General features: G+C 40.2%; 1 protein-coding gene and 1 long non-coding RNA gene across 5 annotated transcripts in view; one reads left to right on the top strand and one right to left on the bottom strand.

Annotated features, from left to right (window-relative positions):
- The window catches only part of LOC136835137 (HAUS augmin-like complex subunit 1), a 217145-nt gene that overhangs the window by 42281 nt on the left and 148192 nt on the right, over positions 1–26672 (bottom strand). For all 4 annotated transcript variants that reach the window (XM_067098340.1, XM_067098337.1, XM_067098338.1 and 1 more), the window contains 2 exons: positions 13029–13103; positions 5145–5236 (listed from right to left, as the gene is read on the bottom strand). In XM_067098340.1, coding sequence (XP_066954441.1) covers positions 5145–5236; positions 13029–13103 — 167 coding nt within the window. The remainder of the gene's footprint in view (positions 1–5144; positions 5237–13028; positions 13104–26672) is intronic.
- Positions 1–26672, top strand: part of LOC136835139 (uncharacterized) — a 32826-nt gene that overhangs the window by 3743 nt on the left and 2411 nt on the right. The window lies entirely within an intron of this gene.

Raw genomic sequence — 26672 nt, 5'->3', positions numbered from 1 at the left:
AAAACGAGGGGTTCCAGAGAAGCCAAAAGCCAGAAGAGCATTCGAGTCTCAGTCAACCCATAAGAGAAGATGCAGCTTCCCCTTGCTTTCGTGGTCCCAAACAGACTTAACTGAACTGTCTAGCAAGAGTGATTTCAAAGTAGTAACTGTAATCGTAAATTGTACTTGAGTTTGTAGCTAACTTTCATCATTAAAGTAATAAGCTACCATTTCATCTCCATTACGCCTTTCTGAGAGATATAATTACATTAATCTAATTCACTTTGAAATAACAGACTCGTAAGCGGCTGACTATGGAAGAGACGCTGGATGACTGTTTCGTCAACTTTGAAGAAATATGCAGGTAAGAAAAATTGAAAATAAAATGGTTTTAAAGGTGTAACAGGAGGAAAACCTCGCAGTTGCACTATTAATCATTTGTTAGAAGGTGGAAAGTAAGATGGAAAAACGAGAATACGAACAGAGGTACAGCAAAAAGAATGAAAATACGGTTGCAGCTACGGGCCAAAAGGACGCTGCAAAGAACCATAAGGGGAGTGCTGATACCATAAGACCCCATTATAGAGTAATTACTTACGGCTACCTTATGACTGAAGGGATTTACTTCAAATTTTTACCACTTATTCAACAACTAATGATGAAAATTCTCTCGTGGGGAAATTTAGAAATTCGACCTCTTATCCCTCTAACGCCGAGCCTCTATTTACAAAAAAGTGTCTCGTCGATATGCAGCGCATTTGGGAGTTAGCGCCAAGCGAAAAAATTTTTTTCAAAAATCACAGCACGCTTAGTTTTTAAGATTAAGAGTTCATTTTGGCTCCTTTTTTGTCATTGCCTGAAGTTTAGTATGCAACCATCAGAAATGAAAAAATATCATTATCGTATATAAATATTGAAATATATGACAGCAAAAAAACAAATTTCATATACAAATCGTGCTGTGAGCAAAACGGTTAAAGCTAATGAGTTATTTTTTTTCTTTGTATTGTACACTAAATTGCAATGATTTTGGTATATAACAAATTGTAAAACGATCAAAGCAACACAGAGAAAATATTATCACAAAATGATGCATGAATTCGTAACACGTGAACGTAAAAAAAGTTTTTTTTTCAAAAATTCACCATAAATCGAAATATTGTGCTAGAGACTTCCCGTTTGTTGCAAAATGAAGGTACATGATTGAATATTACTAGAATGTAAGAGTTTTAGCTTACAATTGCGTTTTTCGACCATTTCGGTCGAGTTAACGTTGACCGAAGGTTGAAATTTTGGCACTTATCGTGATTTATATGGAAATATTTCAAAACTGATAGAAGCTACAACCATGAGTTATTTTCTGTTGTATTCTACATGAAATTGCACACATTTCCATATATAAAACTTTATGTAACGACTAATATAAACCGGTGCAAACATTACGACAAAATGACGAAAGAATTTCTGAAATTTTTGGCCGAGTTACTGTGATGAAGTAAGGAAAAGTTTTTTCAAAAATTCACCATAAATCGAAATATTGTGCTAGAGACTTCCAATTTATTGCAAAATAAAGGTAAATGATTGAATATTACAAGAATGTAAGAGTTTTAGCTTACAATTGCGTTTTTCTACCATTTCGGTCGAGTCAAAGTTGACCGAAGGTTGAAATTTTTTGTAGTCGACGTACGGTACGTCCACTCGGCACCCAACAGACAATTTTAGTCGATGTATGATACGTTCAGTCGGCATTCAAGGGTTAAGAAGTATGCCACTAACTTCAAGCAGCAGGTATTATAGCTGTGGCTAAAGAAATGAAAAATGAGCAGACTCCAAAATGATTTGGAGGCAAAAGCAATGCCTGAAACTGACAAAATCACACATGTACTTCATTTAATTTACAGCGTTTATAAATAAAGTAGCTGCAATTTTTAAACCCAGATTTGATCATTTATGTTTCTGAATTATGTTTCATTCGGTAACTAAAGAAGGTGATGATGTTGGTAAAATGCAATCAGCTGATGATTTTAGGAATGTAAACAAACCAGAATGCAGATGGCACATGATCACTCTGTTCATATTTTAATACATAATATGACAATAATATATGCAATATGATTAGATACAGTAAAACATCAGTTTCATTACAATTTTCATCTTATTCTCAATACAACTATTATTCAACTTTTGCAAATCGATATATTGGTCTAACGACCTAACAGGGGTAATAGTATCTCTCTCTCTGCATTTCATCGACCGCTAAACTTATGATTATGCTCCATCCGCCACTAAAAAAATTAGGGCACTTTCAATGGACCCTTTTGGGGGATGTTTATGTGTTCGTAGCCCGAAGCAAAGTTCGAGAACTGAACAAAAAATTTTCGAACATCTGGTTTGTAACCTTGTAACCCGATTTGTTCATGAGCAGGACTGTTTGTCAACCGAGGCACCACTGTATTTCAACATTAAGTTGCTTACATAATATTCCCTACTAAAACAGGTGGGGTAGGGGGGGGTCTTATATGCCCTGAAATCTTGTTTGCTATCAAGTACCATATACACTACATACAATCTACATGATGCCATCTCCCATCTTCAGGGTATACTTTCATACCTCAAAGAAGATATACCAGTATACTGTACCATCCTACTAAAGTTTGTAGCTTTCTAATGCTGTTGATATTCACTGCAAATCAACCTTCTCATGCCAGGTTAAAAATCATCATTCCACATGAAGAGGATATCTTTTCAGGAGTAATTCAGCTGCTACTTACTTCTTCATTTTCAAGCTCAACCACATGTGCCTAAACCTCAAAAACCTACTTATATTTTTCTACTTTTTATAATGAAGAACCACTCTAAAATTCTTAAAACCAAGGGATTAACTAAGCTGAAGTCAAATACTTTTTGTTATCTAAAAAATATAGAGAAATTAACTTTCTTTGTAGTAGTTATTTTCTTAGTTGCTCACAAAATTTCATACAATTCTGTATTAAATATAGAAGTTTCTAGAGAAAGTCAACTTTGGCAATCAAACTTCTTGCTATAAACTAAATTTTGAGTTCACAGTAAAGACGAAATTGTTACTATAAAAACTCTAAGGAAGACCTCTTTACCTTTAAGCTCTGCAGCTTGTTCCATAAAAGTTGAATGGAACTCCTCTTCAATCACATTCCTTTTTATCACTATTAAAACATCTACAAAATAAGAATTCTGACACTTTCCAAAAAGTTCTTGGTACAGTAAAGGGAAAAACTTCACTCCTAAAAAAATTTAAATTTGTAATACTTTTTTCTTGCTTTCAAACCATATGGCTTACAACATTTTGGGTGAGCTTCATAATACTATTATCTGAATCAGATTTCCTTGTTATTAGTTTGAAATACAAGTGAGTTTGCAGTTTCTATATTTTATATTTCATATCCATACAAAAGCTTTGAAGCAATTACTTTTATATAGTTGAAAAATAACTCTTTATGCCTGTCAGTTCCCAAATTAGTGTGGGACTCTGAGGATATGCAAAACTTCTAGAAGGCTACTTTTGATATGCTTGAACCTCATAAAGTTTAATGTCAAAAATTAAACCTAGTTAGTATTTTGCTAACACATGTAATTCTACAAAAACACAGGTAAAGGTCTGCAGTCTTGCTCACATAAATTTTGAAACCTCACATCTCAGCCCAACTTACCTCTTTCTTTATTGCTATTATGAGTTTCTTTTGTGCTTCAGGGGTTCAGGAAATGGCAAATGATACTGATGAGTCATCTAAAAATAAGAGTACTTTAAGCTTAACCAGGGGTGACAGGCACTACACTAAAAAGTGTAACATAAGAAAACTACGCCAAGGAACACATTCCTTAGATATTTTATCAAATAAGTTATTTCACACAGGTATTTCTTCCTGATAAATTCCATGTCTCCGTACTGCATCATATGCTTTCTCTGTATAAAACACAGTTACCAAATGCTCTGCAGGAAAAAATCTCATGCCTCAATGAATTACCTGCTGTAGAATTCATCCTGTAAAATCCACACTGAGAAGGTGAGAAATACTATTGTTCACTATTGTACCAGTCTTGCATTAACATCTTTTCCATTAATTTGCACAACCAACAAGTCTGTGCAATTAGCTGGTAACTGGATGCTAAAAAATTATTTTTTCCAGGCTTCAGGCACGGAAAGAAAATGGTAACCTTCCAAAATCTTATGAAACTTTGGATTGAGACTATTATCAGAATACAATCATCCCCCACCTTATTACATAGATGGGCAAAGAGACAATGCTGGGAGTTGTACCCATATGTCACTCATGTGGACCACTAAAGCTGACCTTTGAGGTGTACTGTTCTCATGCTATTATTATAAGGAATCATACTGAAGATTCACAAGTTCACATATCAAGTGGTTGGTACAACAAGGAGGGACTTTAAGACAAGAAGATAAAGAGAATGGAAAGTAAATTAAATAAAAAAAAAGATTTACATGTGCAACAACAGGAAAGCCCAGCAGTTGAACTAATATACAAGAGTTAGCAAGTCATGCCAAAAGCTAGAACCAAGAGCAAATGGGAGTACTGCACAAAATGAACTGCATTAGGCAATACTGGCAGTGTGCACCACAGTGAGTGTTTCATTGTTCATTTAAGTAATAATATGTACTGTACAATACAGACACTCCTCTACTTACAAACTTTCAACTCACGAACTTTCAGATATATGAACAACCTTGATTGCAAATTAAAACTGTACTTTACTGTAATACAGTATTATCATATTTTGCTTGATGTATTTATTGTATTTAGATTTTATATATCATTCATATTAATAAAATACTCTATACAATACAGTACAGTACTACTATTGTGTTTTAATATGAAAAAACATAGATAGTACTGTACATATTGACTTGGAGCACATCAAGTTGGACTTATGAACAAATCAAGACACAAACAGCCGTTCGGAACATACCTTGTTTGTAAGCAGAGGAGCGTCTGTATACATAGAAATTAAGCATTATTACCATAATAAACGAACCATAAAACATCACTCCCTTTTTTCTAATACCTTGTTTCAATTTACTCTACAATAACCTTTTCTGTCAATTAATACAAAATTTCAGAACTGATAAAAAACCATTTTTTCCTGTTACCAAACAACCTAAAACCTACATTTTGATATCTTGTAGTTTCTTGGATAAATCCTTATTTGCCTCTAAAAGATAAGCTGTTCGACTTTTCTCTTGCTCTAATTCACTAGCTATCTGGAATGGAAAAAATGACTACTAAGTATTGAGATTCCTGTAGTCTAAACAATTCTTCAATATCATATCAAATGAAATGGTAATCTGAAAAACATCTTATAACCAACTCCTGCACAAGTTTCTGTAATGTAACTACAGTGATGGCACCACAAGAACTTGGTGTCACCTATAAGAAATAATTATTTTTGTGTTAAGTGTAAGTAATAATTAACACTTGAATGGACATAACACTCTAAGTACAGTATGATGATACTTGAGAGTCAACAATAAATTTCTGTGAAATAAATTCATACTATATTAGTTATAACCATTAAGCCAGTTGTATCATGTAAAAACAGTTACAGAACCATATGTCATACCATACAAACCAGCCCTTATCCATGACAAGGGCATGGGAGTTAAACATTAATAACAGTTGTATATTTAACTTCAAACAGCTTATTAGACTAAGTCCCATCTCTGTGATCTTGGCCTGTGTGAGGCTTAGTGCTCGTTTTGTCTGTGGAACGATTGTTCCCTTGTTGAGAGTGCACTCCTTTTCCCGGTGGTGCTTATTTTTTGTATACAGAGCTTACGTCTGTTGCCTTCGCTTTGGTAGCGACAGTCAAGTTTGAGTAATCATCGAGTCAGGGTCCAGACAGCATAGCAGCATGGAGGTGTGTAACAGCAGGTAGTTGTTACCTGTTGGCCCCTACGGTATTTGAGGATGTGAACTTCGTTCAAGTTCGAGGATGAGTTGATGACTAACCCTAGTCATCAGTGGAAAGGAGGCATTCCTCTGGGACAGCAGTTTGGCTGTCGCATTGACTCTGCTGTGAACGTCTGTGTTTCGTGGAGATGTTCCTGTTTGCCATCATGGGGCGGTTTTGATGGCTTCACAGCAGTAGTTTGATGGTCATCCTCTGTGACCCTTGTTAGTAGTCTTGACATCTCTGGGTAGATGTTCAATTTTGCACTGTAAGAGGATTGTGAATTATTATCACAGATATTTATGAACTGTTTGTTATGAATGAATTGGTATTTATAATACTTTGGATTATTATTTATGCTGCTTTATTGAATTCTTAGATATCTGGGTATTTTTGGTTATACCATTACTTGTTGATTGATGCTACTTGTAATATTTATGCTGTCTGTAATGTTGGTTTTCTAGATGTAGCATGAGTTTTACTTTGATTTGATGATTTGATAGTTTTGCTTGGGCAGTAATGTTTTATTTTCAAGTAACTAATTTTGCTACATCTTTATTTATGACTGACTCTTTGATTGTGTGATGTTGTATATTTATTGATTTATGCCAGACTTGACTCACTTGTAAATATGTATATAACTTATTGTAATAAACTAGTATTAAGGTTATTTTTCCATGTTTTGTTGTTCCCCTTTCCCAGTTGTTGTCTCGGCTTTTGCCAGTCTTTCCAGTCCATTTCTCTGTAATTGATGACAGAACCTGATGAACCGAGTTTTGGTTCATAACACCTGTCCACTGCCCACCATTTTGCTACTACCTCCAAACCTACTACTGTTCCAACTGCTTGTATTCTCTTACTGTTACATGCCAGGACCTTCTTAATCTTTGAGCTTTGGATTTTCCAGTTTCTAGACAATGCCTCAAGTTACTTCAATTCCAATCTGATCTTTCCAGTGCCCTCCTTGAATGAACATCATTTTGTAATTACACTTCTTTACAATTTTCTTAATTTTTTTTTTTTTTTAGAAAAGTGACAGTACCCCTGTGGCACAGAGGTATTTACTAGTTGTGAAGGCTTTGTTTTGTGTGTAAAATTGGTTTTGCAAGTGCCTAAGTCCAACAATCTCTTCAGACTTCATCTAGGCTATTGCTAATCTTGTCCTTAGTGCTATCTCAATAGTACCAGCTTCAAAATTCAGTATTTTATCAGGGTATCAGGAATGGTCTACCTTTCCAAAGTCTGTCCTTAACCCTGAGATGATCCTCTTCCTCTATCTCTTCAACTGTTACTGTGGGCAGTCAGGACACTGAAAAATTCTTACTCCAATTAAATTTGCAATCTCAAGCATCTACTGTGACCCAGTTTGTTACATTCAATACAAAGCATTGCATTCACCCCTACACCTTGCCCACAGCATCACATGGCCATTTTCCCGATATCTCCTCTGCTTCCTTTGCAGTCACCATAACCTTGGTTTGTCTTATATTGATTTTTCAGTCCTCTCTTTCAACATAGAATCTAAATTACTACAGCATAATTCATTTCTTAAACTATTTATGCATATTACATAAATCCCTGACACAGTAATTCACTTGCATGAGAAACAGTTCAGGCAGCTCAAGCAGATGAAAGCATACGCCTCGAGCCCCTATGAAATACTGCTTCAACTAAATTAAATATTTGTGTCATTACAAATTCAGTAATTTAATATAGACTAATTAGCAACTTAAGAGGAAGTCACAATTAGTTGCTGACACTCTGAAGGAGATAAAGGACCTAAATGTACTGTTCAAACTAGGCAACCAACACTACAATTAATTCACTCATGTGTCAACATGGATGCCAAGGAAGCAGCATGGACTTGAATGGTATGATGAATGATTATAATAATTGTAACTTTCGAAATTCATTAAAATTTTCCGAATATGACCTAAATACTTTTTGTTTTCTGGTTCTCTGGAATTACAAAAAACTATAATTCTTCTTAGTTTCTTTTCCTTATTGATTTGTCCTTGTATTTGGATAAGTCCCTTTCCAAAACAGCTGGATGTTTTTCAATTTAACTTATGAAAATATGTGTTAAAGCAGATCCCATTTTCATGAGTTTCTCTGGCAAAAGCATCAACTCATATGAACTGTGTTTGAAAAGTTACTATTAAATACACATTTCTCTAGGCAGCAAACTGGCATGCATTGGCAAGGGGAAAACTCAGATCTTGCACTGGATGCAGAATTGAACAAAATCACCACTTGTGTGTGAATACCAGTAAGTCAAAGACTTCACAACTCACACTTGGAATTGTGGCTATCATTCAGAGTAAGCTTGAATGTTTGAGTGAGTGTTGAAGGTAATTGTATAGAGCGGCTAAGGAGAAGGCACACAGACAGAAGACAGACAGATTACAGAAGGCAGCATATCTCACACTTCCATCATCTAACAAAGAAAAGAAGAACCCAGAGCTTCACTTGGAGGAATTCATTTTTAACAACAGCTGAGATTGAGAAGCCATATCCAAGGTGAAGACAGAAGAAGAGTGTAAACAGAACCTCTGCCAAACAATTTCCATGAGTTTTGTGAAAGCACATCATGAAGAGTACAGTGATTACATTTTAATATTTATCTTTTACTTGTGTTTTCATCACACCACATTACAAAGCAAAAAGACCACTCTCACCACGACCTTTCATATCACACTTTCTAACAGTAACACCAAGTACAGCAAGATCAGCCTACCTGATCCAGAGAGGGATACAAGCTGTAAGCCCCACTTAAAGGGAAAGAAGGAGAAGAAATATACTGGCTGACTAATCTCCATCCAAGAAGGCTTCACTCTTGTCATGAAAAATAGGACAGTAGGTCTGAGAAGTCTCTTGGTTGCTTGAAGTATAGAAAGATCTTTTGGGATCTAATTCCTGAAAGGAACTTGGGTTAAAGAGGCTTCACACAGCAGAAGGTTAAAAACTTCTGCTGATGTTGACAAACAGGGAACACTCTACTCGTCCTTCCTCCAGGACCATACCAACCAAGTGAATGCAATATAAAATTTGGGCCAAAGGTCACTTGCTACGACCTATGAGGTCATTCAGTGCTGTAAAAAGAAATGTGAGTAAAAGGATTTAAAGGTGTAACAGGAGGAAAACCTCACAGTTGCACTATAAAACAATTGCTAGTGAAGGGTAGAAAGTAAGATGGAGCGGTTACAGTTTCGTATGCTGTGGGTTTCGTCTGCCGATTTCCTGGCGAGACCCACCACCAGGTGGCAGTGGGTACCGCTAGAGAATCGGCGGACGGATACAAAAAGATGGCGACGCAACCCGAAAACCGACCTAACCGAACCTAGGGGCGGCGTGCCCTTACCTGGCCGGGGGCTTTGCCCCTGGACCCCCGCCGACCTAGGTCGCCACGAAACTAACGAAACCGACCTAACCCAACATAGGACGGCGTGCCCTTACCTGGCCGGGGGGGCTTTGCCGCCCCGGACCCCCAGAAGGGCCATGAAATTAGTAAATCTATAACTTTTCGAAATTGCACGTACCTCATTCGAAGACGGAATCGGCGACATTAGACCGCATTTTGGCGGGTGTTGAAACGGGCTTATTTAAGGGATATGCACGTTTAATTAATTCGAGGAAAGCTTTAAAGGGGCAAGGGACGACGCTGAAATCGCCAAGTAGGCCACTTTTCATTAGGTAAACCAGCAATGAACGCTCTTCGTGACACAAAACACCTAAATCCATAAGGATCACTGGATACGACACGAAAGACACGAAAGTAGCCATGTTAGCAACTCTTGAACCCGGGAGAGACTGAGGAAGGTCGTGGGGCATTTCGGGTCGTTGGTCGTCAGCTGTTTAGGTGGAACTACTTACCTTGGCGGAGGGATCTCGGCACCGCAGAATGAGTTAGGCGGCCCAGCATACGAAACTGTAATCTACCCAGTAAGATAAAAAAAAAGAGAGTATGAAAGGAGGTAACGTAAAAGGAATGAAAGGGGTTGCTGCTAGGGGCTAAAGGTGTGCTGCAAAGAACCTTGGTTGCAGCTAGGGGCTAAAGGTGTGCTGCAAAGAACCTTAAGCAATGTCTACAGTGCAACGCATGAGGTACACTGACAGCACTAACCACCTATGGGGGTCAACCAAGTGAAAGGTGAAAAGTCTTGCATGTAACATCAATGGCCTTCAACAAGTACGTCACAAATCAGATAAAGAATTCCCGACTTCCTTGCCTCCGTTAGAAAATTAAGTGGTTTTAACAATATTCAATAATTCAGTTAATATGCTAAAACCTTTTAGATCAGCAACTCTGAAGGAAGAAACTGAAATATGAAGTAGTGAAGGATATGCACCAATGGCTAAGTCTTATGTGCCCAGCAGACAGGGATCACTAACATGCAAAAGGAAATCTGGATAGCTCAAGGTTTAATGTACCCCTTTGCAACTACTTAAAACATCTGCTGTTCATATCTCCAAGTAGTAGAACCTCATCATGTGTCAGAAAGGCAGTTTTCATCATGTGTCAGAAAGGCAAAGTATAAGGAACTAACTGTATATTTTCTAAAGTGCTTGAAGGGCAGTACAATTTCAAAACTTCCTGATGATTTCTTAAAGAGTAAAGACCTAGATATTTTGGGTCTTACATTCTTCCCAGCATACCTATATGATGTGGGAATTCTAACATTTCTTGTATGGGGAAATGAAAAAGATGGAGGTCTCACTATTTCCTAATTAAAGGATGAAGAGCTATTACTACTATGCACCTTTTATATGACATATGCATTTAATAGCTTTCCAATCGGGGGATTTTTCCCCACACCTGGCAAAACTGCTACTTGAGATAGCAACTTAGGGCTACACATCTTGGGGGAAGAGGCACTTATTCTATAATTTAAGACCTACGTGAAGGTATATTTTTCCAAGGTGGGTAGTAGGCTTGGTTTGCAAGACCTCAGTATAATCTTCAGTTTCACTTCCTGGACCTCTAGCTACTGGTACTTCAGCTAATTGGTATGGTAGGCACTTTTCATCATTTGGTTTATGTTTTAAGATATAATTAATGTATTTAGCAACTGGTGTTGCTAAATATATTAATGTGCAAACTCCATGTTCTGGTGCAATGCATATGAATCACATCTTTTTTATATAACCAGGAAGAATGTCCAAATTTGAAACAACCTTTGCATTGCAGAGGTTTCCGGTTGAACTGACAAACTAGAATTCTCTTGCTTGGGATATAAAAATGGTATGACAGATCAAGATCCTTTAAAGTATGATCATCACTGTTATTCTAAAAACCTTATGCACTATCCATATGTTCTGGGTACATGTCCAAACTTTTCTCCTTGGTAAACTCAAACAAATCTTAGTTTAAAAATCACCCCTCTTGTGTATATAAAATTCATATGGGGTTTGTTGTCTGCCAATATCTATCATTTAACTTACTGCAGCTAAGCATGTATAACTATCCTTAATTTAGTATGACCAACTCAAAAACTGTCTCCAAAACATACAGTGTTCACCTTCCTTAGTTGATATTTACTACAAAGAAATTATTGTTTTCCCCTCTTGCTGTTGCTACAAGCTACACTGAAGGCTTGGCTATTCTTTCATATAGGTCAGCCTGACAATAAGTATCTAAATTTCTTGGTTTTGTATCATAAAGCACTATGTTAATCTCAAAATACAGTGCTAGAAACTTCCAAACTTCAATAAAAAGCTTTGTAGTTTTTACCAGACAACCATGCCCCAATTTCTCACTGTCTTTTCTGAAGTCAATCTGCATTTCTAAAATTTTCTACATTATGTGTTTTAAATACCATTAAAATACTTTCATGATGGCATTCAACATGAATTTTATTTATATTGCACTTCTTATTTAGTAGGGTAGGCATATTACAATTTTATTTTACTCAAATACTTTGGAGTTACACTACCCGGGATTTTACTTCCATTTAAATTTACTGATGCCAAGGTATCATATAAAATCTCAACATGGTTGAGATTTTAGATGATACCTTGGCATCAGTAAATTTAAATGGAAGTAAAATCCTGGGTACTGTAACTCCAAAGTATTTGAGTAAAATAAAATTGTAATATGCCTACCCTACTAAATAAGAAGTGCAATATAAATAAAATTCATGTTGAATGCCATCATGAAAGTTATCATAACTTTAGAAGTATCATAACTTTGTTATGATACTTCTAAAGAAAACAAAAAATTAAAACCCTGAAAATCTTCAAGAACTATTAGCCTTTCATAAAGTTCATTCCCCCACTAATGGCACTGGTGAAAATAGACTCTTAAATGTCTACTCCCTACTTAATCCCATGCGATAGCACTAACATTATCAGGTGTCTCAAGCGTACATAAAACCCATCACTCCCTGAACACAATCATCCCCACTCTAATCATCTTGGCAGGCAAACTAAACAGAATGCTGACTCATACCCCTAGACTTGGCCCACACCTGGAATCCATGGGCCAGTTCTAGTGGACATCCCCACCCTTGAAATATCAATAAGTGCAGGTATGATGATATCACTCAGGTTATAACATCATCTGGTAGTTGACAATTTCACCATAGCCCCCACCATTAGCTACAAATACAAATCCCATTCTATGCTATGAAACCTCATCCTATTTCACAGATCAGTAAACTTCGATGAAGAGGGATATCTATACCTACTAGGCCAAAAGAGTATTGAAAGACATTTAATTCCAAACAAGGGGAAAAAAGATTCCACCACTCAAGTGCCCCTCGACTATATGACTACAGCATAAAAATAACAGATATATCTTCAAGTAATGTATTTAATTTTGTTTTTCACTGAAGTTCATGCTGCTATTTAACTTAAGTGGAGTGAATAAGGCTTTGTTTCTGGAATTCAGTCCTTATACACTAGGCTGGCCCTGAAAATTATTTCTGCAGTTGTACATTTGCCATTGTTGGGCACACCAAAATAGATAAACTTTAACCCATACAGCATTTACAAAACTATTTAAAGGTAATTCTCATCTATTTATAACCCATCTCAACAATCTTTGAGAATTCTGTTACAGAAAAGTCTGTTTCATTTTGAATATGTTAATTAACTTTACATACCTGCATATGTTCCATTTCCAACTGATTCATTGCCAAGATAATATTGGTACTGGAGGGAGTCTGAATATCTAGAATCTGAAACAAAAGAATAACATGATTAACCAAAAAATGCTTTTGATCCACGTAAAGCAAGCAAGTACAATCAAGTTGTTTCACACCAAGTATATTACTTAAAATTAGCCATTAATGTATGCCATATATAGTCCTGGATGCTGTCCTTCATTGAAATATGTAAATTGAATGACAGTCAACAAGTACAATGTATATTAGTATTAAGGTCTCCAGCAGTAGTCAGAATCATTCTCCGAGTGTCAGTATATGAATTCACTGAGTATTCTAATAGTCCACAGACACTTTCAGGTTTTCAGCCATTATTTCTATATATTATGCTTATTCTTTCATTATTATTATTTACTTTCTTATGCTTTATGCTTAGGCTGTCAAAAAGATCAGATATGAATAGATGCTGTGAGTATTGCATGTACTACATTCCTATAATTTCATGTTGATAAGTTGTTTATTAATGTAGGTGCTACCTAAATAGCAAAAAATATGCTTGGTAGTAACTTAAAAGTTAGCTTTTATTCAGTTTCTTTCAACTTATGATTTGCTTACTACGTTTTCTGATTTCCTTACCTGATCAGCATAAATTTATTTCTTGTTGTATTTACATTTGATATATTTTTTATTTCATTTACAAATCAAGTTAGTATGTGAAACTGCTTTTTCCTCAAGAAAAACAAGCCTCATTATTGGTGGTTTACTAATTATTTTGTTATACATTAGTTCTTGTACATTAATTCTAGTTTATTGTACCTTAGTTCTTTGTGAACTTTTTAACACACACTTCTACGGTGTAAGTGATCCACAGAGGTCAGTCAAAAATGGGGCCCCAGTCTCCTTACACTGTTGACGTGTTTCAGTTTCTCGAAGAAAACTCCTAGATTGTGGATACCCTTTCCTTCAACCGTAACCTGTTATGATATGCTGTGGTATTTCCTGATTTTCCTTTCTCATCCCTTAAGGGATGGGCTAAACAATATATATCAAGCACATCCTGGACCGGGCAAACTTCAAGGTTGGCCAATTAAGAAAAAAAAAAAAAGCACATCAACGGAAAGAGGAAGATATGCAAATGTGCATGGTGTAAGAAAAAAAAATTCTACAAAGTTTTCCCTACCTTCTACAGGAAGTTTAAAGTGACTATTCACAACCCTATGTGGGGCTTCTTTAACAAGACACTCATAAAAATATGCTAATTTTACCAAGTTATGCATGTTTTTCTGATAATTTATTTTATTGTATTTTGTAAAATTATAATTACAGCTCACACAATATCATAGCAGATAAGAACTAAAATCAATAACAAATTCTGAGCATATTTTTTGTAAAATTATGAGATTTACTAAGAAGGGAAGATGCAGTAACTTTTGTGAGGTATACATGTTTTTTCTAATAGTTCTTTGCACTTTTCTTTGCAAAATTACAATTACAGCTGACATACTATCATAAAAGATAAGAACTAAAACCAACCAATCCCTGGGCATATTTATGAGCAAATAAATAAAATGATGTCCTGGAGCTGCAGAGAGGCAGTACAGTACATCTTCCTCTGAAATCTTAAGGTATACTGATCGATGTCTCTCCCGTGCTGAGCTATTACAGTTGCCGTAAGTCATTTATGGGCCACTGAAGTGATACGAACATTTTCCCGCTAAATTCATCCAAACCGAATGGCGCTTAATACTAATACTCATATGAGTTAACCCGTCCATCACTCAAAACCTGTTATAGGTACTCATATGATGATGCCTGTCCATTAAGGGTTAAAAACAAGAGTTCATGAACTCACTCTCATTCTCACTGTCACTCTCTCCCTCTCCTCCTTAAGGGATAAAAATAGTAAGTCATGTAAATTAATTTTGGACTATTTTTTATAGATTACAGGCTGTACATCAAATTCACTAACTGTAAGGCTCGCTGATAATTCTTTTTAGAAATACAGTTTTTTGGCTTTTATATTTTACACACTATACTGCCAAGGCTCATCATGACTGCTCGACTGTAAAGTACAGCTGACCCCCCGTATTCGTGGAGGATGTATACCACTAACCTCCGCAAATGGCCAAAATTCACGAATACTTAAAACCCCTCTAAAGACACTTATAACTGCCTATTTTCATACTGTAGTTCAAACACCAAAAAATCCTCTAAAAATGCTTATACAGGCAGTCCCTGGTTTTATGGGGCTTGTCTAGTGATGAAAATCGGCAAATTTCAGTGCCGAAAATCGCCAATTTCTGCTTATTGGCGCCGACAATTCGGTATTGGCGCCAATACATACCTAACAGAGGCGCCAATAACCAAAAATGGGCACTTTTTGGCTTTGATAAGCCCAAAAATCGCTGAAAAAGCGCCAGAAATCGCCGATTTTCAATTAGTGGCGATTTTCAGTTATCATCACACCCCCAGAACGGAACCCCACCAATAACCAAGGACTGCCTGTACCTGAATATTTTAATAATTTTATCACAAAAAGTGCATTTAGTCACAAAAATGATACAAAAATACAATAATTTGTGAATATTTCTCTTTGAAAAATGCTGCAAATAGGTGAATTTTCCACAAATAATGTGTATATATGTTCCAATGAGAAATCCGCAAATAGGTGAAGCCCTGAAAAAAAAAAAAAAAAAAAAAAAAAAAAAAAAAAAAAAAAAAAAAATTGACCCTCAGTTTCTGACTCAAACCTTGAATCGTTTTCTCCTCACCATCCCCTTGGGTAAATGCAGATTTGGCAACACGCGAGGAAAGCATTGTCACATTGCCTTAATATTGTCATATGCTGTTTTTATCAATAACTAATTGCAATATTGCCATGAATTATAATTCAATACATTCCTATAAATAAAGTTTTCTTTTAAAGAATCACAAGGACATTCCTATAAATAAAGTTTTCTTTCAAAGAATCACAAGGAAGTCTGTAATTGTTAATTCGCATAATGAGGAAAGTACCTATGGCATCACTGCTCACCCTCCTGACACCCTCTTTTGACCAAGTACGCTCCATGGACAGTAGTGTTAACTGTCACCCTCTTTTGACCAAGTACGCTCCATGGACAGTAGTGTTAACTGTAAGTAATAATTACGATCATAATTTTTGCAATGCTCACTTTTACATAACGGTTTTCCAGCCTTGGCTACAATATTAATTTATTTTTAAATGCTGCCTGTCATTTTCAAGCCACTCCCAAAGCAAGGGACATCTGGAATATCATAACTGGTGTTTATTTAGAATTTTACTGCATTCAGTTATATTTACTAAGTCATTCTTCCTACTCAGTGTAGATTCTGGATCATATTTAGGTTTTATCTGATATGGCCTGCTTCTTTCCTGTGAAGTTTTGAAAAGAATACTCATCTTTGCATATTTAAGACAATAACAGATTAATTATTTACTTTTGACAAGTGTGTTTGTTAGAAGGACAAACTTGAATTTGGGATACCATACTTAAAAATTTGAACTTAGTGGGTAGTGCTTCCATTGCTTTAGTGTAGATCACTAGCCCCACTCACTTTTAGGGAAGACTAGGCACAACACAGTTGGAGAGCTCAATTCGTTAGCGCTTCAAGTCCATGAGAGGGGAGGAGGGAGGGCTCCAATCATGTAATTACTTGGTAAGTATGTATAAAACTTTATTTTATTATAAAAATGGCATTTTTATAAAAGTGACTTACCAAGTAATTACACTGTTGAATCCCACATTGACAGGAGGTGGGATAAGAGGACATATACTACTCAAAAATACCTAGTAATGGAAATGAGTTTGAAATAGAAAAGTAGCTAGCATTGGTGAAATGCTTGTTGTAACCTTACGTGGTGAGAGAGCTACAGCAGGAAGATACTGCCTCTGTTTGGTGCTCATCTCAACCTGTAGTGGCATGGCGAACTTTGCAGCAAAGGAGTACTCCAAAGGCTGATAAAGTGGCGTAGTACCACGAAACACACACCAGACAACTTTGTTACCTGCACATGAAATAAAATAACCACTACCCATCCATTAAAAACAGACTGGTGGGTACTCCAGGTACACAGTACCCCAAGGCTCCCCAAAACTTGACAACCTGTATCAAGGCAAGGAGATAGACAATAGAAGGCATACCTCCTACACTTCGTCCCCCAATACCATGCCAGCCACCGATAGCGGTGGTGAACACTGATTGACACCTCCAAAAGGTGGACTGATGAATTGTGGATAGCGATAAGTTACACTTGAAAGCCAACGGTTGGGAGGGATTCTTGACTGAACACCAGAGGTTATTAGAGGGACCTCTGATCCTCTCAAGATAATGTCTCTTGGTCCTCTGGGCCAAGGATATCTGTCAGGTTCTTGATGGTGAAAGAACGGGCCAGGGCTTGAAAGGGGATTCGTTCTTGGCCAAAAACACGAGTATGAAAGAGCAGACTGCATTTCCCTGCGAAAATCCGACTCTCTTATCTAAGGCCTGCAGTTCACTGATTCTCTTGGCCATAGCCAAAGCAATAAGAAGAAGGGTTTTTCTTGTTAAATCTTTTAAAGAGATGGAGTGAAGGGGCTCAAAAGGAGGGCCTGAGAGCCATTTAAGAACAACGTCCAGGTTCCAGGAGACTGGAACTGTCTCCTCTTGCCTTGACGTATCAAAGGACTTAATTAGGTCACTAATGTCTTGACTTGCTGACAGATCCAAGCCTCTATGCCTAAAGACAGAACTTAGCATGGCTCTGTAACCTCTAGTGGTCGACGTAGCTAAGCCTCGAGAAGACTTCAGGAAGAGCAGAAAATCTGCAATCTATGATAGAGAGGTTTCAGTAAGAGATGTTATGTCTTCGACACCAGCTGTGGAAGACTGCCAACTTTGCCTGGTAGGGCCTAGACAAAGACTGGTGTCTACACTTTGCAATCGCCTCTGCAGCTGGTCTTGAAAAGCCCTTCGCCCTGACAAATTTCCTGAGTCTGAAGCCTGTCACAGGGAGAGCGGATAAGCCTTGGTGGAATCGGTGGAAGTGTGGCTGTCTGAGTAGACTTGGTCTCTGAGGCAGAAGTCTTGGGAAGTCCACCAACAGCCTGAGCAGGTCTTGGAACCACTCCTTCTGCGGCCAGAATGGAGCTACAAGTGTCACTGACGTACTGCTGTGAGAACAAAATTAGTTTACGACTTCCCTGACCATGCTGAATGGTGGGAAGGCGTATACATACAGGTTTGACAAGTCCTGGAGCATGGCATCTGTTGCCCATGCCAGAGGGTCTGGGGCTGGAGAACAATACAAGGGAAGGAGATGGTTCCTTGACGTTGCTAACAGGTCTATCGATGGCTTTCCCCACCGTTTCCATAGTTCGGTCCACTCCGTAGATAGAACCTGTCTGCAGCAACTTAGTTTGTCCGCAAGAACATTCATCTTGCCCTGGATGAAACGAGTCACAATTCTGGTGCAATTCTCTCACCCCCAGAGAAGGAGATCCTTGGCTGCCTCGTAAAGGGAGAAGGAGTGAGTACCTCCCTGGTTTCTGATGCAAGACAGAGTGGTCGTGTTGTCCGAATGGACCTCTACTGTCCTGTTGAAGGTCACTACTGCAAATGACCGTAGGCCCAAATGTATTGCCTTCAGTTCTTTCACATTAATATGAAGTTCTCTCTCCTCCTGGGACCATATCCCGGAAACTTCTATGTTGTCTAGGAGAGCTCCCCAACCCAGATCCGATATGTCTGAGTATAACGTCTGGCTGGGGTTCGGAGGAAGTAGTGATTTTCCTACTAAAAACTTTTCTTCTAAAAGCCACCACTGAAGGTCCTCCCTGACTTTGAGCGTGATGGGAAAACGAACCAGTCTGGCAGTTTTCCTGTACCTACTGGCCTTTAGGAAGAACTGAAGTACTCTTGTGTGGAGTCTTCCTAAAGGTACGAACTTCTTGATGGACCTTTGTGTGCCCAGCAGACTCATCCATTTGTTGGCCGAGCATGACAGGGGAAAGAAAGCTTCAGACTGTCCGAAGACAGGATTCGACTCTTCTGGGGGGATGGAAAAGCCCAAAAACTAAGGAGTTGATCCTCATCCCTAAATAGATAATCGACTGAGTCAGGACTACGTGCGATTTCTGTAGATTGATTAAAAAGCCCAATTACTGGGCAAGAAGTGTCTTTCAAAGGTCCTCTGTGCACTTTGCTCTTGACTGGGAGTAGATGTTGATGCTTATGAGATGAAGCCACTTCACCAGAGGGGTGAGAACATGAGTGAATACTTGGGGAGCTGTAGAGAGGCCAGAGCACAGAGCCCAAAACTGAAAAACTCTGCCCTAGACACGAACTTCAGGTACTTCCAGGAGTCCGGATGTACTGAGACATGGAAGTATGCATCCTGCATATCGATGGTCACCATCCAGTCGCCTTGGTGAATGGATGACAGGACCGACAGGTTTGTTTCCATCCTGAATTTTGTTTTCTGGACAAAGAAATTCAAGGCACTGACATCCAGGACAGGTCTCCAAACTCCCTATGACTTGGGGACGACAAAAAGGCAGTTGTAAAAACCTTCTGTGTTCATGTCTTCGACCACCTCTATAGCTCTCTTCCTGAAAAGGGAAGAGACCTCTTCCAACAGGGCCGAAAACCTCTGTGAGCCTACAGAGTAAGCTGTCAACGCGATGGGCGATGACACTAAAAGAGGCTTCTCCCTGAAAGGGATGGAGTAGCCCTCTCTGAGGACTTCGAAGATCCAAGGTTCTACGTTCCTGGCCTTCCATTTCCTCCAAAAATGGGAAAGCCTGGCTCCTACAGGAACACGGAGGACGGGGTTCTCACTTGCGTGAGGAAGGCTTAGTGGAGGACTTCTTAAAAGGCCGGACTGAACGTACATTCACGTGTGGGCATGGCTGGAACTTTGCTCTGCCACCACGAAAGGGTTGCTGTTGAAGAGGGGAAACTGTTCTGGAGCCAAATGAGACTGACTCCTTGGGATGCTTGGTTGACTGTCCCAGAAGAACTTGTGTCGACTTCTTCTGGAGTCTGTGGCTACATGCTCTACTGCTACATGCTCTACTGTAGCCTGAGGAAAAAGATGGAAGCAGTACAAAAGCGAAAACAGGAGAGGTGACCTTTGGGTGGGAGTAACCCCTTTTGTGGTAAACGAACACCATAGCTCCCTCTTCTTAAGTACCCCCAAAGAAAATAAGGCAGCCAGTTCCAGGGAGCCAGCCGTAATAGCCTTATCTGCATATCTGCATGAGAGGATGTCCAGCCAGTCTGCTGAGAAGTCCCCTGCAAGACAGTCGCAGTCCTCTGTTTTCTAAGCCAAGGCCCCTATGGTCCAGTCTAAGAAGCTGAAGACTCCAAAGACCTTGTAGATATCACGAACCAGTGATCAAATTCTGTAGAAGTAAACAATCTTGGCGGAGGCAAAGGCTGACCTGCGAGCAAGATCAATCAAGCTGGAGAAGTCCCCCCAGGAGGAGGCATAAACTCCCAAGGAAGGAGCTTCCCCAGCGGCATATGAAAGATATCTCCTCCGAGACAGGTGAGAAGGAGGGAAGCAGAATACAGCCTTGCTGAGATCCCTCTTCTCCACTAGTAAACCATCATGAAGAGGAAAGGACCATTTTAGGAAGCCTGGACGACTCCACTGGCTGATTCCTCATCCTAAAAGCTGTTGCAGGAGATGTCGGGGCTGCTGGAGAGAAGAAGGTCGGGTAGCTAAACAAGAAGAATCTAAGGAGAGCTGCATATGCCAAGGTAGCATGATCCTGCTCAACAACTTCATTGTTGGATGAAACTAGAGAAGTAGCTGTGTCCGGAGGGTCCTGTGCGACTGCAGGAGGTTTCTGTAAAAGTCCCAAGGCAGCATTGAATAGGCTCCAATGAAGGATCAGGAATTAAGAGGGGTGGACAAACCCGCTGATAGGCTGAAGAAGTGGTGTTTGGCAACCAAATTGTGGTGCTGAATGCTTGACAGCTGGCACCAAGTAGACAGGTGGACATGTGGACACAGATGGACACTCAGAAACTGGGCGCTCGGACACTGTCCACTTGGACACTGACCTTTTGGACTGCTTCCAAGAGGTGGAAGAATGCTTAAGTGCCAAATACTGGCACTCTACAACCGAAGACTCAGCAGACAAACACAAACGACTGGGACTGTCCCAGAAGCTACAGGCAGGTTGCAGAATATGCTCCTGTTCCCTGGTCCACTTACAGGGGAGTGGAGAAGCAAGGTCAGCAGATGGAACATGCCTTTTCAATGGCCTAGAAACACTGGGATAGCGCCAACAGCGCCTCTTGCCTGCACTTGAGTCCAAGTCGCTACAGGACAACGCATGTACATCCACATAGACGCCTTTCCAATGGCTGTCCACCGAGTCCTGGGATTTACAGACAACAGGCTCGACTGAAGGGGGAACTACCCGTGGGAAAACCCCACTGACCTCCCTTGGACCTGCGGTACTCCTCCTCCCAGGTTTAGGGGAGCCTGACAGGGGCCTTTGTCTAAGAGCATCGGTGGGATGAGTAGTCACCTCCACTGACACTGCACTTGCACCTTTATCACTGGCACTCATTTTGTCCATAAGGACCTTAACAGAAGCCCCTATTTGGGCCCCAGTATAAACAAGTAGACTGAATTTCTGGTCTATCCTGGCTTCGAGGCTGGCGATGGCATTGGGGTTGGAGGTTTGGGAGCCACGTAATGGAAATGTCAGAGGGCTGTTAATGGGGGAAAAAGCAGTCAGAGGTGTTGACAGAATAGGTGCATTGGCAATATCCAATTTGGGAGAAGGAACCTGACTAGCAAAACCCCTAGCTTTGGCTCCAGCAGATGCCTTTCTCTGTCTGTCTCTCTGAAGTTTGTCAAGGTTACATTCAAAGCTTCCCACTTCATCTGATCCCAATCTCTACACTCTTCACAAGTCAGATCGGGCAAGCAAATTTGCCCTCTACAATGACAACACACAGTGTGTGAGTCATACTTAGCTGACGTCAATCTGGTACTGCAGTATTTGCTGCAAAACCGAATACTAGAAGCACTAGTGTCAGACATGATTCAAAAGTCTCAATTAGGTAAAGTCTACGTCAATCTAAGCTAAGTAAACAGCGAAGGCTACCAGAATAATGGATACTTCACCATAAAATGGCACTCATACACAACTGTCCCGTGAAAAATTCAAAACCAAAGCTGCTCAAACAACCGATGTTTAGTTGTTGACCGGCAGAAATGAACTGAGCTCTCCAGCTGTGCTGTACCTATTCTTACCCGAAAGTGGGCAGGGCTGGTTATCTACGCTAAAGCAATGGAAGCGCTATCCGCGAAGTTAAAAATTATAAGCTGCCGCAATAATTAGAGACTATAGCAATGTAATTACTTGGTAAGTTACTTATATAAAATTGTCATTTGTTCATATGCAGAACAAACTTAGGTCTTAACTTATGGACAGACTCACTTGTGGAGGGAGGAAAGAAAGCCTAGAACTGACTGGAGGTTCAGCACACCTGGTAACTCTTCCTGGCTTATAGAAGCCTAAGGAAGGGAACCAAAGCCTCTGACATGATAAATACATGATAATTTAACAGTCAAACTTCTGGGCATTCATACAATGTGTTGCGACAATGTAGAGGGGAGTTAAAGAACTACATCTGTAGATAACAAGCCTTCATAGCCACCAATAGTTTGCTATCAATCCTCTCTCCCCTTCCTAGAGAGAGGAGGGACTTGCTTTTGCAAGTTTTAATATTCATGTAGGACTAAGCAAAACTCAAACAAAAAGGCGGCAGTCTCACCTGTACCAAATCTGATCCAGCACATGATGGAATGACTTCCTACTGCCCGCCGGTTGGGGAAGAAGAGAAAGGAAAAGTAAAGAGACCAGTCATCTCACTCATTCTCTCTTTTCATACCAACATCTTAGGTAACACACAAACTGTCCAGCTAAGGGAACTGGATGAGTTACACAACCTGTTGAGCAGCCATCACCGGACCCAAGGAAAAAGTGTCCAAGGACCTGTGGGCAACATCCCACAGATAGAAGGAAGTGAAGGTGGTCTGACGAAGCCAAGTCCAGCCTTTAAAATCCTTTGAACAGACAAGTTCTTTTTGAATACCAAAGAAGGGCCTAGCCCTCAAACATCATGTGCTCTTGCATGCACTGTGTTAGGACTGGGGCATGAAGTCGAACCATAAGCTTGTCTGATAGTTTCACAAAGCCAAAAGGAGATCATATTCTAGGACACTTCTTTCTTGTTCCGGCCAGTGCTAAGGAAAAGTCTTTGGTACCCTGGTTTGAGATGGCGAGGCCTTTTCAGATAGCAGCGTAGTGCTCTGACAGGGAAAAGGAGCAATTTGTCCGGATCATTGTCAACAAAGTCATTCAGAGATGGAATGGACAAGATTCAAATCGATCATCATGAGACATGGGGCTTTGAGTCTTAGCCACGAATTCCGGGACAAATTCAAAGGCTACGGATGTCCAACCCCTCGTATGTATGACATCAAAGGACAGGCCAGGAGTTCACCAACTCGTTTCGAAGAGGCTAGGGCCAACAGGATAACCATCTTGATCTTTAGAGTCAAGTTTCTGTCTGACACAACAGCGTAAAGGCTCAAATGGCTGCCCAGTAACAAAGTCAGGTCCCAACTGGGTGGTCTAAGTTCTTTTGGAGGACAAGACTGCTCAAAGCTCCTGAAAAGCATTGAGATTTCCCACGAGGAAGAAAGATCAACATTCCTCATACATAGAACTGCACTCAAGGCAGATCTGTAGCCCTTGATATAAAGACATAGACAGATGTTTCTCTCTGCAGAGAAAAACAACGAAGTCTGCTACTTGCTAAACAGAAGTTCCGACTGGAGAAGAGAAACCCTGCTGACGACACCAACCACAGTACATGGCCCACTTGCCCTGGTACACGGCTGAGGAAGATCTTCTGAGATAGCCAGACATCTCCGATACTGCTCTGCGGGAAAGCCTCTCACTCGGAGGAGATACTGGATACAGTAGTCTCCAACCGTGACGAGAGACGGGGACCCTACCGAGCGGTAGTATCTCTGGAAGTGGGGTTGACACAAGATTGTGCCATGGAGGAATCTCTCTCAGAGCTTCTGACAGTAGGGTTAGGAGATCGGGGAACCATTCCGCATGAAGCCACATGGGAGCAACTAGGGTCATTCTAAGAGTCTGAGAGGCCATTATCCTATTCAGAACCTGACGGATTAGGCAATATGGAGGGAAGGCATAAACCTCCAGATTGTACCAGAGGTGTTGCAGGGCATCCTTTGCCACTGCAAAGGGATCTGGAACCATGGAACAGAAGACCTAGAGGTTCTTGTTGAATCTTGTTGCAAACAGGTCTATTGAGGGCCTTCCCCACAGATGAAAGAGCATGTTTCCATGTCCTGGTGCAAAGACCACTCTGTAGCTATGACCTGATTTCGACGACTCAGATTGTCTGCCACCACATTCCTCCTGCCTGGGATATACCTGGCACAGAGGTCCACTGAATGAACTATTGCCCACTGATACTTGATCTCCTGACGAATCAGGCAAAACGACAGGAATTTGTAAGCCCAAGACCTGAACCATGGATGCGAAAGATGTCTCTTAAGTGCCAACAGCATCCAAAGTTTCTAGGAGGTCACTTATCCAAGTACTGACTAGTTCCAACATTTCTAACCATGGATGAGAAAGACGTCTACATCCATCATCCTGGAATGTCTGGTTGACCATTGTGCTGAGTATGCCATGGTACTGCAAACTCATGCACACCCCCCCCCGTCAATAGAATGTGTCTGCTATGCTGAGTGTGCTACTGCAAACCCATGCTGTCAATTTAGGAGATGATAGGACACTAGCCCCCGCCTCCCCTTGTTGGTACCGTTCCTTACAACACTATGGAACGCTTATCCTCAGATCCTGAGGCTTGGAGATCTAAGATGATCCAGGTTATTGAGGTGCAGATTAGGTCAGGATATGCTAGGTTTAGTTTAGGCTAAGCTAGGTTGGGTTAAGTACCCAACCCAACCTAACCCAACCAAGACCTTTGAGAAATGGGTAACTACTTTATGGTTAATGCCACAAAACAAGAAGTCGCAGGATATTGAAGTGCAGGTCTGGTAGTTAGGCTAGGTTAATTTAGGTTAAGTACCCAACCTAACCTCCTGAACTGTAGGTGAATGCCGTTCGGTTGATGCTTTGAGGCACGAAGTATCTCTGGAGGGGAAGCACAACACCTCAAGGGGATAGTTATCTCACCATTAGGCTTAGTCCTCTCGCCTCTCTGAGAGAAGATGGGGAGGAATGAGGAGACCTTGTCAAAGACCAGGGCCCCTCTTTCCTCCATCATCATGAATTAGTCTTCATCCTTCTCCTAAGAAGAGTATAGGCAGTCCCCAGTTATCAGTGGGGGGTTCTGTTCCGACAGTGTGATGATAAGCGAAAGTCACTAATAACCGAAAATAGGTGATTTTCGGCGCCTATCGGCACCAATAATCGGGTATCAGTGCCAATAGCTGGAGATCGGCACCTCTGTTAGGTATGTATCAGCACCAATACCAAATTATCGGTGCCGATAAGCTGAAATCTGCGGTTTTCGGCACAAAAATTGCGATTTTCGTCACTAGTTGCAAGACAAGCGCTGTAAAAACAAATTGCCAATAACCGGGGACTGCCTGTATTGTATTAAGGGAACACTGAGGCCGTTGTACTGAGGAGTAGGCCTGAGCCGTAGATTAGGAACGATCAAGAGTCAAAGTTTGAATGAGAAAGATGAAACAGATTTCTTCCTACCTGAAAAATGCCGAAGTCTCTGGCTGAACACAATAAAAAGACTGTCAATTCCCACAATGACGGCTGCATGGGTCTGACAGAACAAATTCATTCATTCAGTTGTAGGCGTTATCACAAGGATGTTGGATACTATGATGAAAACAACCAATGAAGGTCATAAATTATGTCAAAGACATCTGGAAGAACGATCTATTCATTTGACTTTGTTGGCCGTTCATTTGGTGATGTAGACGTTTACTGAAAGTGGAGGCTGACTGCTACCGATGAGTAAGACCCTGTCAACTTACGTTATAAAAAAAAAAAGTAAAAGTTGGCAGGACGATCTGGTTCTCTTGTATGCACAGTGCAGGCAGTCCCCGGTTATTGGCGGGGGTTCTGTTCTGATGGCGTGACGATAACCGAAATTCGCCGATAATTGAAAATCAGCAATTTATGGTGCTTACTGGCGCCAAAAAGCACCAAAATTGCCAATTTTCGTCACTAGAAGGTTGCCGATAACCGGGAACTGCCTGTAGATAGTATGGTAACGTCCCTTCACTGTTACCAGATGATCAAGCTAAAACATGTACATGACCGAAAGGCATCACACACATGTGCTGTTGGTGCACTTGGTACAGCCAAGGGGAGAGAAGCAGGGTTGGCTACTGTTGAGGCAGACGACAAAGGAAAGTGAGAGGACAGGGAATAGAACAATAGGCCACCGTAGGTTGGTACCCCTGGAAGGCCTAGAGAAGCCCAGATCCCAACCTTCTTCTGAGCCTCCGAACATGAGATAGAACAAGATGGCGTTGTCTCTTCCCCTCACAGGGAGGGAAACCTCCCCTGGCAGAGGGAGGTACTA

This window comes from Macrobrachium rosenbergii, chromosome 55, assembly GCF_040412425.1.
Source record: "Macrobrachium rosenbergii isolate ZJJX-2024 chromosome 55, ASM4041242v1, whole genome shotgun sequence".
Taxonomy (NCBI): Eukaryota; Metazoa; Arthropoda; class Malacostraca; order Decapoda; family Palaemonidae; genus Macrobrachium; species Macrobrachium rosenbergii.
Note: the sequence above shows the minus strand (reverse complement) of the source record. Positions and strands in the feature narration are given on the sequence as shown.